The sequence below is a fragment of the Marmota monax genome, unplaced genomic scaffold (assembly GCF_021218885.2).
Source record: "Marmota monax isolate L192 unplaced genomic scaffold, Marmota_monax_Labrador192_F-V1.1 WCK01_AAM20220418_F8-fsc00002, whole genome shotgun sequence".
Classification (NCBI taxonomy): domain Eukaryota; kingdom Metazoa; phylum Chordata; class Mammalia; order Rodentia; family Sciuridae; genus Marmota; species Marmota monax.
Window position 1 is genome coordinate 12,424,687 of NW_026693571.1, and position 16,538 is coordinate 12,441,224.

General features: G+C 34.6%; 1 protein-coding gene and 1 pseudogene across 1 annotated transcript in view; one reads left to right on the forward strand and one right to left on the reverse strand.

The window, feature by feature from the left end:
- The window catches only part of Arhgef38 (Rho guanine nucleotide exchange factor 38), a 142,084-nt gene that overhangs the window by 112,463 nt on the left and 13,083 nt on the right, over positions 1-16,538 (reverse strand). Inside the window, exon 2 of the mRNA XM_046459247.2 lies at positions 1,446-1,633. Coding sequence (XP_046315203.1) covers positions 1,446-1,633 — 188 coding nt within the window. The remainder of the gene's footprint in view (positions 1-1,445; positions 1,634-16,538) is intronic.
- LOC124102662 (bifunctional methylenetetrahydrofolate dehydrogenase/cyclohydrolase, mitochondrial-like) lies at positions 1,802-6,316 on the forward strand (annotated as a pseudogene).

Sequence of the window (16,538 nt, forward strand, 5' to 3'; positions counted from 1 at the left end):
CTGCACCCCTCAAAAAATTGTCAGAGACAGGTTACCAGCAGGAGTGGGCTGAAAGAGAGGAGGTAAGAATTAGAGAAGAGTAAGCTTGCAATTCTGATTTGAACAGGTTGAAATTACTCGCAATGACAAATTCTAAGGTGACCTGGAGTGAGTGGCTGAGATGGGATTGAGATAAGGGGACAAGCACCCGAAAGGTAAGTGTACCTCAACATCAATAACAGTAGAAAAACATTCACAAGTATTAAAAGTCATGAAAAGATATATATGGTTGAATGAAACACTTATGTTACAAAACAGCATGTGTAGTTTTGATCACTTTATGTGGAAATGTCCTGTGTGTGTATTCAACAAAATGGTGATTTTTTTTGAGTAGTAGAATTTATGACCATTTTTACTGTCTATTTTATGTTTTCTAAACTATTTGAATTGTATATGAGGACCACTTACCCGCTAATGGTTAGCTACTGCTTCTTAAGAGTCTTTGCTCCTCCTGTTCTACTTGGAACATTTCTTACTCCTTCAAGTCTCGGCTCAAGTGTCTCCCATTAGAAAGGCCTTCCTTTGCCACAGTCGTTCAATAGAAGAACCAAAACTCTGTTTTCAAGCTGTATCTTTTTCCCCTGCTTTGGTTTCTGAGATGTAACATCTAATATACTTTAACTTTCTTTCTTTCTTGTTTACTGTCTGACTTCTCTCTTTCTGCAGTACAAAGCATATCCCACACAGGCAGGACTTTGTTTTTGCTCTGAACTGTAAAGTCAGTACTGGGAACAGTGACAATTACGTAACACGCTATTAATAAGTGTTAAATGGGTGAAATAACTCTGTGTATGTGTATTTACTTTCATTCTGAGGTAAATATCCTTATATCTTTGTTTTGATGCCCTACAAGATATTCCCTGAAATGGCTTTGATTAAAGGTGATAATGATTAACTTAAAAACACTTCAAGTTTTGTCTGTGGCCACTCAAACAGAACAATTTTACTTACATTTAATATTATTTTTTATTGAATTTTATTTAAATACTCATAAATTTAATCAAAATATTAATGGGGAGAGTAGGCATATTTTTCTCTTCTAAATCCATAATTACTGTTGAATTAAGAAGTTTGTTTCTAGCCTGCTAAAAACCTGTTGCTCATATTTTGTTACCAGTTTCATGGAAATTTAAGGCAGAACACAGAAATTTCAAAATGGAAAAAAGCTGTGAATTTCCTCATGTTTTAGAATACAGTTTCTGTGGCCGAAGGGAGGGTTTAGAGTTTCTCTCTGCTTGACACAAGAGGTGTGTTCTGTGGACTTATGACTGGAAACTAGGAAAAAGACACATCACCTTACTGATAAACTAGGGTGCTTCAATTTCATGTGCTGATGATCTTTTTTAGGATTAGGAGAGAACATCAAAAAAGTTTTCTAAAAAAAAAAATCTCAAGTTTGCATTTACCTGTTTGATTCTCAGGGGCTGAACCACTTCCCGAACACACAGCTCCAAATCATTGAGATAATCCTTTTCTGTCTGTATTAACTCCTTGATGATTTTTGCCCGCTTTGCCATCATCTTCCTTCTCTGATGCTCCTCCTCTGGGGTTGGCGTCTCAGTTGCAGAACACTCAGCCTGTGGAGTCATCTTTTCTGTTAAATAAAAACATGTACACATGAGATATTCTGCTGAGGTTTCTTTTGCCTTCATACAAACAATGGAGGATTACTATTAGCAAGGTAAAAGGCTTATGGTATCTTCACAGTGTGTTCCTAGGAGGGTAACCTTAGCTCTCCATAAGGTCAGAATCCTTCAAAACTATGGACAAGGGGAAGGTGAGAATGAACTGCTTCAAACAAGTCATTAAATGTTTCACAACTGTCCTGGCTTCTTTAAGATAGCCAATTGCCAGAATCTTGGGCTATAAAAGCTACTTTTCAGCTTGAAGGTAGACTATACAAAACACAGTTCAGAACTTCTGAACATGTTAGCTTTTAAATCAATGGAAGATTTTTCATTAGTAAGTGAAACATTTTCCAATTTTGCTTGTCCCTATTATTATAGTAATAGGGACATCATCAGGTACCCATCATCATCAGTGGGTAATAAAGAAATGAAAAACAATTACATTTTTACGATCTTTCTTTTTAATTTTCGATCAAACCCACGAGGAATAAGATAGGGGTAGATTACATGAATTTCAACTAAGATTTTCATGACTCATCTTCATACTATGTTTATCTTGTACTTTCAAAATTTTTAAACTATCAAACTACCTGGCATTTTTAATTCAAAAACAGTACAGTACTGAAGCTGGGGATGTGGCTTGGTGGTAAAGCTTGCCTAGCCTGTTTAATTCCCAGCACAGCAGGCAAAAAGAAGACCAATACTGAGGAGATACTGAGATACATGGTATGTCTCAAAAGTTCCAAGATTGTTGTATAAAAAATTAAGATAAGAAAACTAAATATCTCCAAGGACAAGTTTCACAGCAATTTAAAAAGTTTGGAAGCCACAAACTATAGACCATGAACTCAAACAGACTACAGACCATGAAATCAGAAAAATCAAAGATATCAAGGCAGTGTGTGTGTATGTGTGTGTGTGTGTGTGTGTATGTGTGTATGTGAATGGATTTGTTTCCAGTTTGAATCATAATTTTCATCTTAGTCTCTGTGGTCGCAGAAGTCATTTTATTTCACTTAAGGTCACTATGATTCTAGTAACTGATAGGTAAGACATCTTCAGTGTTGACACCACTTTCTGAGAATGTAGATCTTTGCAAAAGGACCTAAAAGAGTCTACACATTAAAAAAAAAAAAAAAAAACAAAAGGCAGATCACAATATATACAAGTGGAAGTAAAGAAAGGTGTTTTTTTGGCTTACTCTAGAAACAGAGCTCTGACAACTTGAAGGAGGCTGCCCCAAGAATGTGAGCAGGCACTTCAAAACGTAATGAGCCTTCCTCTCTCCCTGACCCACTAATTTCAGTAGCTTAGGCAAAGTCTCAATAATTAAACATCCATGGAGAATGCCAGAAAGGTAGCTCAAACATCAAGTTGTACTAGATTGTACTTTGGACAACCCAGACTGGCAGGTGAATATGTTTCTGGACCAATTGCCTGGTATCAACTCTTCCTTCATTAGGGAAGAAGGTGATTTTGATAAATGGTATCCAAAAGCACATGGTTTTACGAGACTCCAGCCATTCAATGCCAAAGCAATAATTCACATGAGCTATATACAAGAGAGAGCCCATGTAAGGAGAGAGAATGAATGCATGGGGTGTAATGTAGCCTTCACATCTTGTGCCATGTTATGAGAATTCTAGAATGCCTGCTAATTTGTACTATTTTTATTAGAAAGTAGGCCTGCCTCTCAGTGCCCCGAATTTGAAAGAACAAGTTATAATCAGTGGGGAGATGCAGTGAGCAGAACATGAACAGAACCATTGTGAGCTTATACAAATTTTTAAAATTATATGTATTTAAGGTATACAACATAATGATTTCACAAATACTTACATGGTGAAATTATTGGGTGGGGGACTGATGGAAGTGATAGGTTCTTTACCCCTGGCATATATGAAATAATATGTTGAAAGGAATCTCACCAATAGGGAGTTCACAAATCAGTATAGAGAGTGTCCAATTATTACTTAACATTACCTTGAAAATAAAAGGACACTATTGAAAAACTGTTCTTTTCCAAGTTATAAACATTTTATACCTTATAAGAATAATCTATCTGTTATTTAAGAGCTTAAAAGTGTCTTTCTTTATCTGTGGCAAATAAATATCCCTAAAGCACATTCTCAGATTCAATTACTATGTCAATTTAACTTATTTCACAGATGTTACAGCTGCTGCACCTTAAAATATAACGCACCAGATTTTTTAAAATTAAAAACTACTTAGGTTTTCTAATACTGCCCAGCAACTTATTCATCATCATGGTGAGGGGGGGGGGGCGGCAAAGGAGTTGAAATAAAGTGTCAAGTCAAGATACACAACTTCAAAAATTTCTGCTTTCAGGTGTAAAAACCTTGGGGCATTCCAGGTTGAGCAACCTTATGAGATATCTGTGTTTGTTCTTTTGACTCAAGTTTACTGCAGGAAGAAAGACTTGACTTGCATCATTTTATGGTCAGATATCTGAACACTTTTTATGTTTGCATTTCTTAAACAAACAAACATGTGCAATGCATTGTGGACTCCAAGTTCTGTTTTTATAAGATTCTAAGATTCTTCTCTGCCTCTCAAACTTTTTTTAAAAAATCTTTTAACTACACTAAGTTTTACATATAAAGGTATCTGTAACTCTAACACATGTCACCCAAATCTACATTCAGCTCTGACAATCTTTTATTTCTTGATAAACAGAGAAGCTAAGTATTTAGGAAGGAAGAAAAAGTAGAGTTTTAGTAATGAAATTTCCCCCCCAGTAGTTTAAATAGACTATATTGAAGCCAAAGATAAACTAAGAGGATGCATAAATTGTAACCAGCCTGTAATCCCAGTGGTCTGGCAGTCAGGCTGAGGCAGGAGAATGGTAAATTGAACTTAGTGTTCAATAGGGTTTCCTGTTATTTTGCCCAACTGTAGGCTGATGTAAGAATTTTAAGGACATTTACTTAGTCTAGGCTAAGCTATTATGTTCTATAGGTAAAGTGTATTAATTGCCTATTCTTCTTATATTACTTTCATTTTATAATGAGTTCATTAGGACATAGCCCATCAAATCAAGGAGTGTATCTGTACTCTGAAAGTTTTCTATCATCAAAGGCAAACAATTACCCCTGGTTTTAAAATGACCAGCTTTTCAATAAAAATACATGATTCTAAAGTGGTTGGACAGCTTTTTTTTCAGACAGGAGAGGAAGAGGAAAAGAAATAAAGGAAGTGGTTTAAGGAGGAAAGTCAGGGTGCTGAGATTTGAAACTCTGAGCAACTTGCTTGGGTTGATTACACACTGGAGGAGGATCCTGGTCTTTTAGAGAAAAGAAAAAGCACCCAAAGGTAAAGGAGTGATGAGAAAAGACTGAAGACAACCTCAGCAACTTAGTGAGGCCCTGTCTCAAAACAAAAAATAAAAAGACTGACAGTTTTGCTTAGGATTGATTGTATCCTCATTTTGCTTTGTTGTTATTGTCAATTTGGCTACTGCTATCTGGGGATGGATTTATGGAGAGACAATTGCTTCCTTTAATTTTTTATTGTAAAACAATATGTTTGTTATATATTATTTGATATATATATATATATATATATATTTATTATATATTAACATAATATAAAGGATAGGTATATAGACTTGGGAGCCAGACCATATGGATTTAAACTCTGCCTCTTTCATTCATTCGATATTTTACCTTAGACAAGTTATTATAACTCTTTATACATAATTCCCTCATCTGTAATTTAAGAATAATGCTAGTAAAACTTTATAAACTGGTTTTAAATATTAAATGAATTAACACTTAGTAAATTCGCTCTTGGCACAGGCACAGGCACTGGCGATGATTACAACTTTCTCTATCTGCTTTGGCGGCAGACTGCTTTGTGCAAAGCTACCACCTCTGCCACCAACCTTTCCACCTGGCCACAGTTCAGAATCAACAGTGAGATGATTGTGCAATCAGCTTCAATCTTCAGAGGAAGAACTGTTGAACTTAATCAATAATCTAAGTAATGATGAAAATCTAGACAGTCTCCTTATTCAGCTGCCTCTCCCAGAGCACAGTGATGAGATAAAGATCAGCAATGCTGGTCCTCCAACAAGGATGTTGATGGCTTTCATGTAACTAATGTAGGGCGAATGTGTTTGGACCAATAGTGCATGTTACCCACTACCCCAGGAGGTGTGTGGAGATTAATTAAGCAAACTGGTATTCCATCCCTAGGGAAGAACATGGTTGTTGCTGAAAGATCAAAAAATGTTAGAGTGTACATTGCAATGTTACTACACAGAGATGGGGCTCATGAACGACCTGGAGGTGATGTCATCTTTCCAGTATGTATCTCATTGATACACTTCCAAAGAACAACTGAAGAAACACACAATTCTTGCAGATATTATCATATCTACTGCAGGCATTCCAAGTCTGATCACAGCAGATACGGACAAGGAAGGAACAGCAATCATTGACATGAGAATAAACAGAATTCAGGATCCTGTAACTGCTAAACCCAAGTTGGCTGGAGACTTTGAAGGAGTCAGTAAGAAAGCCAGTTATATTACTCCTGTCCCTGGGGGTGTTGGTCCCATGACAGTGGCTATGCTGATGAAGAATACCATTATTGCTACAAAAAAAGTACTGAGGCCTGAAGAGTAGGAAATGCTGAAGTCTAAAGAACTTGGAGTAGCCACCAAGTGTTGTGTCTACTATGCCAAGAACAGTGCTTCAAGCCAGTCCACAAAGAAATAAAGCAGGCCATTAGAAATGCAACATTTTAAATTTATTCTGCTGAAATGGTTTAACATGATGCTTTGTATTTATTGAAAGCTTAAATGGGTGGATGTGTGCACACATGGCTCTGTAGTACTTCACCAGGGAACACTCCAGTGTCCCACTAATATCTCTAGCCAAGAGAAATCATTAACCTAGAGACTAACATGGGAGACCTTGTCTCATTGAGAATGGATGCTTAATTTTGTTAACCCACTTTGGTTAAAACTTTGCCTTTTCTAGGATTACATTTCTAAGTGCTATTCCAATAAGAGTTGATATTCATTGTAGGTCCCAAGCCTTTGATTTCAACAGGTCCAACCAAAGAAGGAAAAATGTTTTTAGAAAAAATTAGGGGAAAGGAAGAAATGGTAATAGAGTGGAGGGAAAAAAATCACCTTAATTTTTGTACATATTGATCAATGACCAAATTTATCAGAAGATAACTGAATTGGATGTGATAAAAGAAAAACTACATGTTACTGGCAATATTTTTACTTATTTTTTAGGGAAATGTTTCAGGTTATTTCATGTGCTATTCCCCTCATTTTGAGTACATTAGCCTTTACTGAGCTCTTCCCATGGTAGTTTTCTAGGATTGAAATGCTTGTTTCATAAATTATTCATGTGTACTGTCTATTTGGCTATATCCTTTTTGCTATATCCATTGTGCTAAATCATTAAACTTCATTATTGGTTTTCTCTATCATTAGTGGGTATCTGTATAGTTTCTTTGGTATATCTTGAAACTTATTTTTGAAAAAGAAAACTTGGACTTGATAATCACTGGGCAGCTGGTGTAAGTAGGCACCTTTTCCACCAAAGAATTGTCAGAGAAGCCTTCTTTTCTGTCAGCTTTCCTGAAAGATTATAAAGAGCTTGAGTTAATATTGAATTTAGACTTTCTGATGAAAAGGTTTCTTTGTTGTTGTTGTTGTTATTGTTTTTTTTTTAAAGTTTTTTTGTTTTGTTTTGTTTTTTAAATAACACACATTTGTCTGGTGTGGGGAAAAACATTTATTAAATTCTTTACCAAAGTGCCTAGCATTATGGGATATATCATGTAAATGTTTGCTATTACCATTAGAAACTCTAATTATTAGTTTTTTAATATAATTTTACTGTATTTTTAGTTGTTTCATGGGATAGTATACAACATTCCCAAAATATTTTCATGCACACAAAAACATATAATTATAGCAGTTTTATTTTTAACAATCATAAGCTTATACACATGTGCTATGTGTATATGAATACACATATTCATATACAATTCACAATAAGCAGAGGATCTCTCCTCTGACATGCCCCTCTGCCATCATGTTCTGCCTCACTTTGGGCCTTGATCAATAGAGTTGGCCAACCATGTTCTGAACCTGTGAAAACATGAGCCAAAGTAAACTTTTCCTCCTGTAAGATATTCTTGTGATATGCCATATCACTTTAGTAAGTTGTTTTTAAGTTCTTTGGATATAGACCAAGGAGCAAAACCAAAGGCCAAATGTTTTCTCTGATAAGTAGATACTAATCCATAATGGGGTGGGCATGGGTTGAGTGGAGGAACTTTGAATTGGGAAAAGGGGAGGGAAGGAAGAATAGGGGGCATGGGGGTAGGAAAGATGGTAGAATGAGATGGACATCATTATCTTAGGTGCATGTATGATTGCACGAATGATGTGACCCTACTTTGTATACAACCAGAGAAATGAAAAATTGTGCTCCATTTGTGTCTAATGAATTGAAGAGCATTCTGCTGTCATGTATAACTGATTAGAACAAATACATTTTTTAAAAAAAGATATTCTTGTGAGGTTTTTGGTCACAGTGATGAAAATCTAACACAAGTACATTTTAAAAATTAATGTGAAAACTAGTATTATTGTCATTTTGGTTTCTAACTCTACATTTTGCTTTCTATGCAATTTAGGAGAAATCTGTTTCAAAGAATTATTAGTTTGCTTTGGGGTATGAAATGCATATAGTTTTTGTGATATCAACCCCTGAAGGGAATGGAGACAGAACTGTTAAAAGAGTAGCGTTTCATATGTAATTGAAGTTGAACTGGCAGAAATTAAATTTAGAATGTTATTACTTTAAGATTTTAAATCTAATCCCTATTGTAACTGCAAAGAAAATAACTATAAAATACTCAAGAGGAAATGAGAAAGGAAATTATGTGACCACAAAAGAAAAATCAATTAAACATAAAAGAAAGAAGACAGTAATGCAGAAAATTTGGAACAAGAAAAGCTATAAGGCACATGGAAAACAAAAACCTGAATAACAGAAACAAAGTCACTTTTTATCAGTAATTACTTTAAATGTAAATGGGCTAAACTCTCCAATCAAAAAACATAGATAAAGAGAATGCATTTAACAATATAATCCAACTAAATAGTATTCACAAGATACTTACCTAATACTGAGAAACAAATAGATTAAAAGTGAAAAGATGAAAAAAGATATTTCATGCAAATAATAACCAGAAGAGAATATGAGTGGCTATGTTACTATCAGACAAAACTATGTTTTAGATTTTAAATGTTACCAGACACCAGAAAGAGAAACTTGTATATTAGCAAAAGTCAGTACAGCAAGAAAATATAACAATTTAAATATTTAAGCACCCTTGGCAGGTCATCAATAAATGACTCAGTGATGGTTGAAATAAAAACTGACAGAACTGAAGAGATAAATAGACAATTCTACAATAAAGGTTGGAAATGTTAATATCTCACTACCAGTAATGGATAGAACAACCACATAGAAGATACATAAGGAAATGGATGACTTAAATAACACAACAAACCAAATAGATTAAGAATGTTCTACTCAACAACAAGAGCCCACACAACTTCCTCCAGGACATAGGAGACAACTTTCAAGGCAGATTACACGTTAGGTCACAAATTAAGACTCAACACACTTATAAAGACAGAAATCATACAAAGTACCTTTTCCAACGAAAATGGGATGAAGTTAGAAATCAGTAATAGAAGTAAAATTTGGAAGTTTACAAAATAGTGGAAATTAGATAAGGCACTCAACTAATGAATCAAAGGAGATGCAGGAAATTAGAAAATACTTAAGAGACAAATAGAAATCAAAACATCATGATTCTGTCATAAAAATATATATATAAATGGAGTAGAGAACCAGAAATAACTCCATCAATAAATGTAATAAATGAATCATTTATTGATGACCTGCCAAGGGGTGCTTAAATGTTTAAATTGTTATATCTTCTTGCTGTACTGACTTTTGCTAATATACAAGTTTCTCTTTCTGGTGTCTGGTAACATTTAAAATCTAAAATATAGTTTTGTCTGATATTAGCAGAGCTTTTCATACTCTCTTTTGGTTATTATTTTCAGGAAATATATGGTCTACCATCTCATATGTTGTACAATTATTTTTACAAAGAGATGGAGATAATTCAGTGAATAGAGGATAATTTTTTCAATAAATGGTACCAGGAGAAGTGGATATTCACATGCAGAAGAATGAAGTTGAACCCTTTCTGACTACCATATACAAAATTTAACTCAGAATGGATCAAAGACCTATAGCTGTAAAACTCTTAGAAGAAAACACAGGACAAAAGTTTCACAACATCTTGGAGATGATGCTAAAAGCCCAGATGACAAAAACAATAACAACAAATAGATACAGTAGATTATATGAAAAAAATTTGAATTTGAACTTCTAAAACATAACAATAGAAAACAACTTGATTCAAAAGTGGGTAAAGCACTCAAATAGACATTTATCCATAGATACACAAGTCGCTAATAACATGAAAAGATTCTCAATCATTAACCCAAGGGAAATAGAAATCAAATGAAATAGAAATAGATGACTACTATTTAAAAAAAAACACCAGAGGTGTTGTCAAGGATGTGGAAAAGTTGGAACCCTTGTGTACTGTTAGTAGAAATTTAAAATGATATAGCTATTGTAGAAAATTGTATGGTGGTTCCTCAAAAAATTAAAAATAGAATTACCATATGATAGAGAAATTCTACTTCTGAGTATATACCCCAACAAATTAAAATTGGAGCCTCTAAGAGATATGTATAAACCTGTGCTCAATACAGCATGATTCATAATAATATCCACCAATAGATGAATGAACAAGCAAAACATAATATACAAATAAATAAAATATTATTCAGTCTTAGAAATTTTGGCATATGTTAGAACAGAGATGAACCTTGAGGACATTGTGGTAAGTGAAATAAGCAGGTACAAAAGGGCAACTACATGTGACTCCACTTATATGAGGTTCTTAGAACCATCAAAATCATAGAGGAAGAAAATAGAATAGTAGTTGTCAGAGGCTGAGAAGTGGGGACCATAGAGTTGTTAATGGGTATAGATTTTCATTCTATATTGCCCAACATTATAAACATATTTAATACCATTGTACTGGAAACTTAAAAATGGTTAAGATAGGAAATTTTGTTCTATGAATTGTACCACAATTTTTAATTAAGCAAAAATTATGTGATGAGACTGAAGAAGATGCAAATAGACACATACAAAGCCTTCTGAGAATACTAATCTCATGCCCATTTAATATTTATTATAGTAATTGAAAAAGGAGAGAAAGAAAAAAGTTTCAATGTCAAAAGAAGTTATATTTTAAAATTCAAAATGGTTTAGAGTTGGGTTTGGAGTGCAGGCAATTTAAATAAAATAGATCTTCTTTAGGGGAAAAAAAAGGCCCTATGGGAATTTAAAAAATCACATAGAAAAGAAAGCTTATAAAAATGAAGAGTTGAAGTATAAATAAAGTAAACTGCATAACTGAATACATCTTTGTTCCAAATATTATACTTGTGATGGAATGACCTTCATAGTTAATTATATCCTGGTATCTGACGGCTGTTCAATTGTACATCATGTGCCACACACATGACTGATGTACTTGAGCTTGGCTTCTTTCTGTCATGCACGGTGTTTAGGCTGCATCAAATTTCCTGGCAAAAAATGTTATTTCAAGGTAATGTGTATAGTAAAAATATTCTATTGCTGTCACAACAATATTATTTTTCCTCTGACAGTATTGTTAGACTGATAGCTATGTTGATTAATACTCGCCTGCCAATTCTAATAGGAACATATGTTAAGGGTAAGAATTTCTCATTCTTATAAAATGTATGGACTAAAGTGACTCCTTGGTGGAGTTCAACATAAAACATCAAAAATCTGACTAAAGAAACATGAGCTGACTCTTAAGACTATCATTTCAATAATTTCAACCATAGTTTTTTTTTCCTCCAATAGAAGGTTATATTCCTTTTCTCCATCTTTTTCATTATAGCAAAATATGCATAATGTAAAATTTACTGTGTTAATTATTTTTAAGTGTGTAGTTCATCAGCATTGAGAACATTCCATTGTTGGGTAACAATTGCCATCTTACACCTCCAGAACTTAATCTTCTGAAACTTAAACTGTACCCATTAAACAATTCCCTCTTCCCTTTCCTTAGTCCTTGATAACCACCATTCTACTTGTCTCTGAATCCAGATACTCTACACATCTCATTGCAAAGGAATCATCCAGTGTTTGTTGTTTTGTGCCTGGTTGATTTCACTTAGCATAATGCTCTCAAGTTCACCTATGTTGCAGTACAAGTCAGAATTTCCTTGCTTTTTAAGGCCAAATAATATTGCACTGCATGTGTATACCACATTTGGTTTATGGGCATATATATTAAAATATTTAATAGTAAAGCATTATACATTATTACTGCAGTTATATTGATTATAATATATTGTGAAAGCCTCTAATAACGACAAGCATTTTCAAGTATATTACATACCAATTTTGTAATATGCATTATCGGGATATTATGCTAGTTTTAGAGATGAAGAAATTGAACACAATGAATGTAAGTAGAACTTATCCAGTGGGTCACAGAATATGCAGAAATATTTGGATTCAAACCAAATGTCCTTAGCTCTGAAATCTGCGCTCTCTCACTTCACCATAACCAGTAATGTTGCCCTCGTGTACACAGTGTTTCACATAATGGAATTTACTGTACTGAGAGATAGAGTTCAATTCTGGCTTTGTGACCTTAATCAAGCCATTTGCTATCACTAAGTTGCTTAATCTGTAGAAAAGGAATAAGAAAAATAAAAAGAGCAATGATAATAAAGGCTAACATTTTTGAGGACTCGCTACATGCTAAATACTAATTTTGTTATGCATTAACTCTGCCTCATAGAAACTTTCATTAATAGGGGTATAGATATATTCTCTTCTTTTTATACATGAAAGAGTTGAAACGCTTAGAGGTTAAGCAATTTGCCCAGGGTCTCACCACTGTAGGATTTGGGGTCGGGATTCAAACCTGAACCTGTCTGGCTTCCAAACCTGCATTTTAACTACTACTCACTGCTAGGAGGCTGTGAGAATTGAGATAAAGCATGAAAATCTCTTAACACAGGAACCTCTAAAAAAATGTCATTCGTTATTTTTATGACTATGATTTACTGCTGTTATTCTGTATCTGATTCTAAATGGCTGCACCTGCTTCTGCTCCTCCCCCCCACCCCAACAACCCCAGCTTTAGAAATTTTCCAAGGGCGGGAAGCGAGATTGAGCGTCCATCAGGAAATTGCCCTCCTTGACTGGAAAAAAAAGCTCAAACAGCATGGACTACTACAAAGTCAGTTCAATACCACTCCTAATGTGCACTGTTATTACTCAGATTGAATTCAAATGAGGTGGGGATATAGCCTTTGCATGTTGTCTGGTATAATATAATAATGCCTGAATTTTAAAAATCTTGATTCTCTCCCATTTACTCCAAAGCTAAATAGCCAATGCAAATAAGGTTCTGAGAATTTACTGAAAATGTGCACCTCAAGAAAATTTAAAGAGCAAGACGAATAAAATAGCCGTGTAATGCTAAAATACCAAAGTTATTATTTCTTTTAAAATTCTAAATACTTATTTATTTATATTAAGTCCCTACCTGATATTATTTATTAATGATTATCAAAATAATCATGTATTTTAAGTTTCATAACTATTTTGGAATACTGGTTAGTAATAAAGAAGAGTTGGAACTAATGATTTCGTGTACCAAGCTTAGGGTTTTGCATAATGTCTTGCTTAACATCACCTACCTTCACCCTCTCCCCCATTCCTTCAACAACAGACTAGGATATATTTACACCAAGCAACATTTATTTATTGGGGAACTTGCACAGTCATTTGACTGTTCAACAGAAGGGTAATAATATAACAAACGTACCTAGCCCTTAACTAATTTATAATTTTATCATGATGACAAATATGTTTATAATTAAATAATAATCAATAAATATCAAAATTTAAAGTAAACAATTTTATGAATTGCCTAGTTTGGGGAATTAAAGAAACTTTGTACCTAATTTTATATCAATTTTTAAATTTTGGTATTGGATTTGAGATGGTACTGAGCTTTATGTTTTGCATAGAGTAGTGAATAAAACAACAGTTCTTACTATCAAGAAATGTATAATTTAGAAGTAAGGATAGGTTATTTAAGTTACAGGATAATTCAGTATTTTCCTTTCTCTAAGACTAAGCATTTCTCTTAATGATAAAGTTGTACATTTTCTAAGAATGAATTGTGTTCAACAACAATCCTGATCAAATCAGTTGTACTTCTTATTGTAATTATATTAATTTAACTAAGCTTACATAAAGTGATGAAATGTGATCATAAAAGAGCATGCACATATTTCTATTAAAACTGCTTTAATGTTTTGACATAATCTGACAAAGTCAAATTACCTAAATGCTGAGGCTGTATTTGGAATGAATAAGAAAAATATAAGAGACTGAGGAAAAATTATTCTACAAAGACTCTTCAAACAAATCTCTTGTTAATTAATATTTATTTAAAAATTGGTGTACAATATAATTACAATAAACTGTGGCCTGTACTAACATACCTTAGCCTCAAGATGGGGCCTACAAGAGATGTGAGACATTATTGGAATCTGGAAGAAGCAGGAACCGAAGAGAAAAGAGAATGTGACATCAGCAAAGGAAGTAGTATATCCAAAAGTTTGACTGCTAAATAAGATATGGAAACAGCTTTGTATGACAGAAGCACAACTATTAGAAGACATGAGAAGGGATTGAGTCTAAAGAAATTGTCAGGGAACAGATTTTGTAGGCCTATTTGAGGATCTGGGGTTTTTAAGAAAAATGGGGGGTTTTTAAACAAAAGACATGCTCAGATTCTCTTAACAAGATCACTTTGGAGCAGGGCCCTGGGCCACACTGTCATCCCAGGTAGGGAGGCTGAGGCAGGAGGATCACTTAAGCTTAGGAGTTCAAGACCAGCCTTGGTCTTACACATATGAAAATACCTAAGTGGATCCCACCATGATGTCTACCCACAAGAATGGAGTCCTAATTAGAATCAGATATACTCCATGTTTGTATAATTTTATCAAAGTGGATTCTACTGTCATGTGTAACTAAGGAGAACCAACTTATTAAAAAAAAAAAAAGACCAGCCTTGGTAATATAACAAGACTTTTTAAAAAGTTAATAATCTCTTTGGCCTCTGTAGGATGGTATTTGTGAGAGGAAGTAAAGAGCAATTCTGGAGGCAGGGAGGCAGGAGTGATCATTCACCTGGACAGTCACCAGAGGAGAGAAGGAAGTTGTTAAGCTTAGTCTAGTTGCCAAGAAGTTGAAGAAAACTGGACAAATCAAAAGGAATTGAGGAATAAAATTGGCATGTGCTGGTCATCATAAGAGGTAAAGGGGATGAAAAGTCGAAGCTAACTACCAGATTTCTGAGCTGGTTAATTGGATAGTGGTACCATTTAAATAAATAGGGAAAAGAATGGTGCTAACTTTGGGATATGAGGTGTCCCCCAAAAGCCATAGAGGTGAAATAATTTGATTGTCAGAGCTACGACCTAACCATTCCACTCTAATTTGAATGGCCTGACAGAGTGGTAACCTAGTAGGTAGGTGGATTTGGTTGGATGAGATGGGCCACTTGGGATGTGCCCCTGGGAAAGGTTCATCTTTCCTGCAGCACCTTCCCCTTCCTTTCTCGGCTTCCTAGCAGCCATGAATGGAGCAGCACTCCTCCACCGTGCCCTTCCTCCATGATGTTCCATCTCATCTCAGGCCCAGAGGGATGGAACACACCAACGAGGGACTGACCCTCTGAAATCCTGAGCCAAAATAAACTTTTCCTCCTCCAATTTGTTCTTGTCGATTAGTCACTGTAATGAAAAGTTGACTAACATAAACAGGTTGAGAAGCTGAGTGGTAAGTTCTAACCTTTATTTAGAAAAGTTCATTTCAAGAGAGTAAGCCTTTTTAAGTAACAGAGCCTGAAATTGAATTCAGATCCTCTGATCATCATTCCCAACCTACCCCCATCAGTCTAGTTGCTTTCTATCCATGAAGTCCAAACACCCACCTAGAATTCAATCTACAGTTTTATTCCAGACGGATTGTTACCAAACCCCCAGATAGGATTATAAATATTCTTTTGTCCCATGCTGCATTTCATATCTGCCCCCATAAACCCCCCAAAAAATCCTTGGTTTAGCATTGCATTGAACCCTACTGACATAAGTTTCACACGGTAAAATCTTTTTATCAGTTTCAGTAGAAATCTGACCCACGGAAAGATGAATGGAGCAGGCCTTCTGTGAAATAGGTTGAAAATAATTGCATGTCAGGCAGGTTTTGGAGAGAAGCCAGTGAGGTATTAAGTGAAAATGTGGAGAAGCAGACCCTCTACTGCTCTGAATTTGAAAGCTCAAACATCGGGGCAGGGAAATATTTTATCCTCATTTGAAATGCATCTGATTTATTTCCTCTGACTGCTAATTGCTGCAGAAAGTGTAGAAGTGGATTTCAAAAAGAAATTCAACAAAGCTGACCTGGCTTGAAAAATAAATTTAAGAGGAAAAAAATATTTAAGAGGTATTGGTTTGAATTTACAGGCTCCAACAGTGATCAGCATAGCACAGCCAGAACAATGAGAAGGTAAATAAATGTATTCAAAGTTCTAAGCAGGAGAAGATGAGCAGGAAAGAACAGATTCCAAGCCCTGAAATAACTG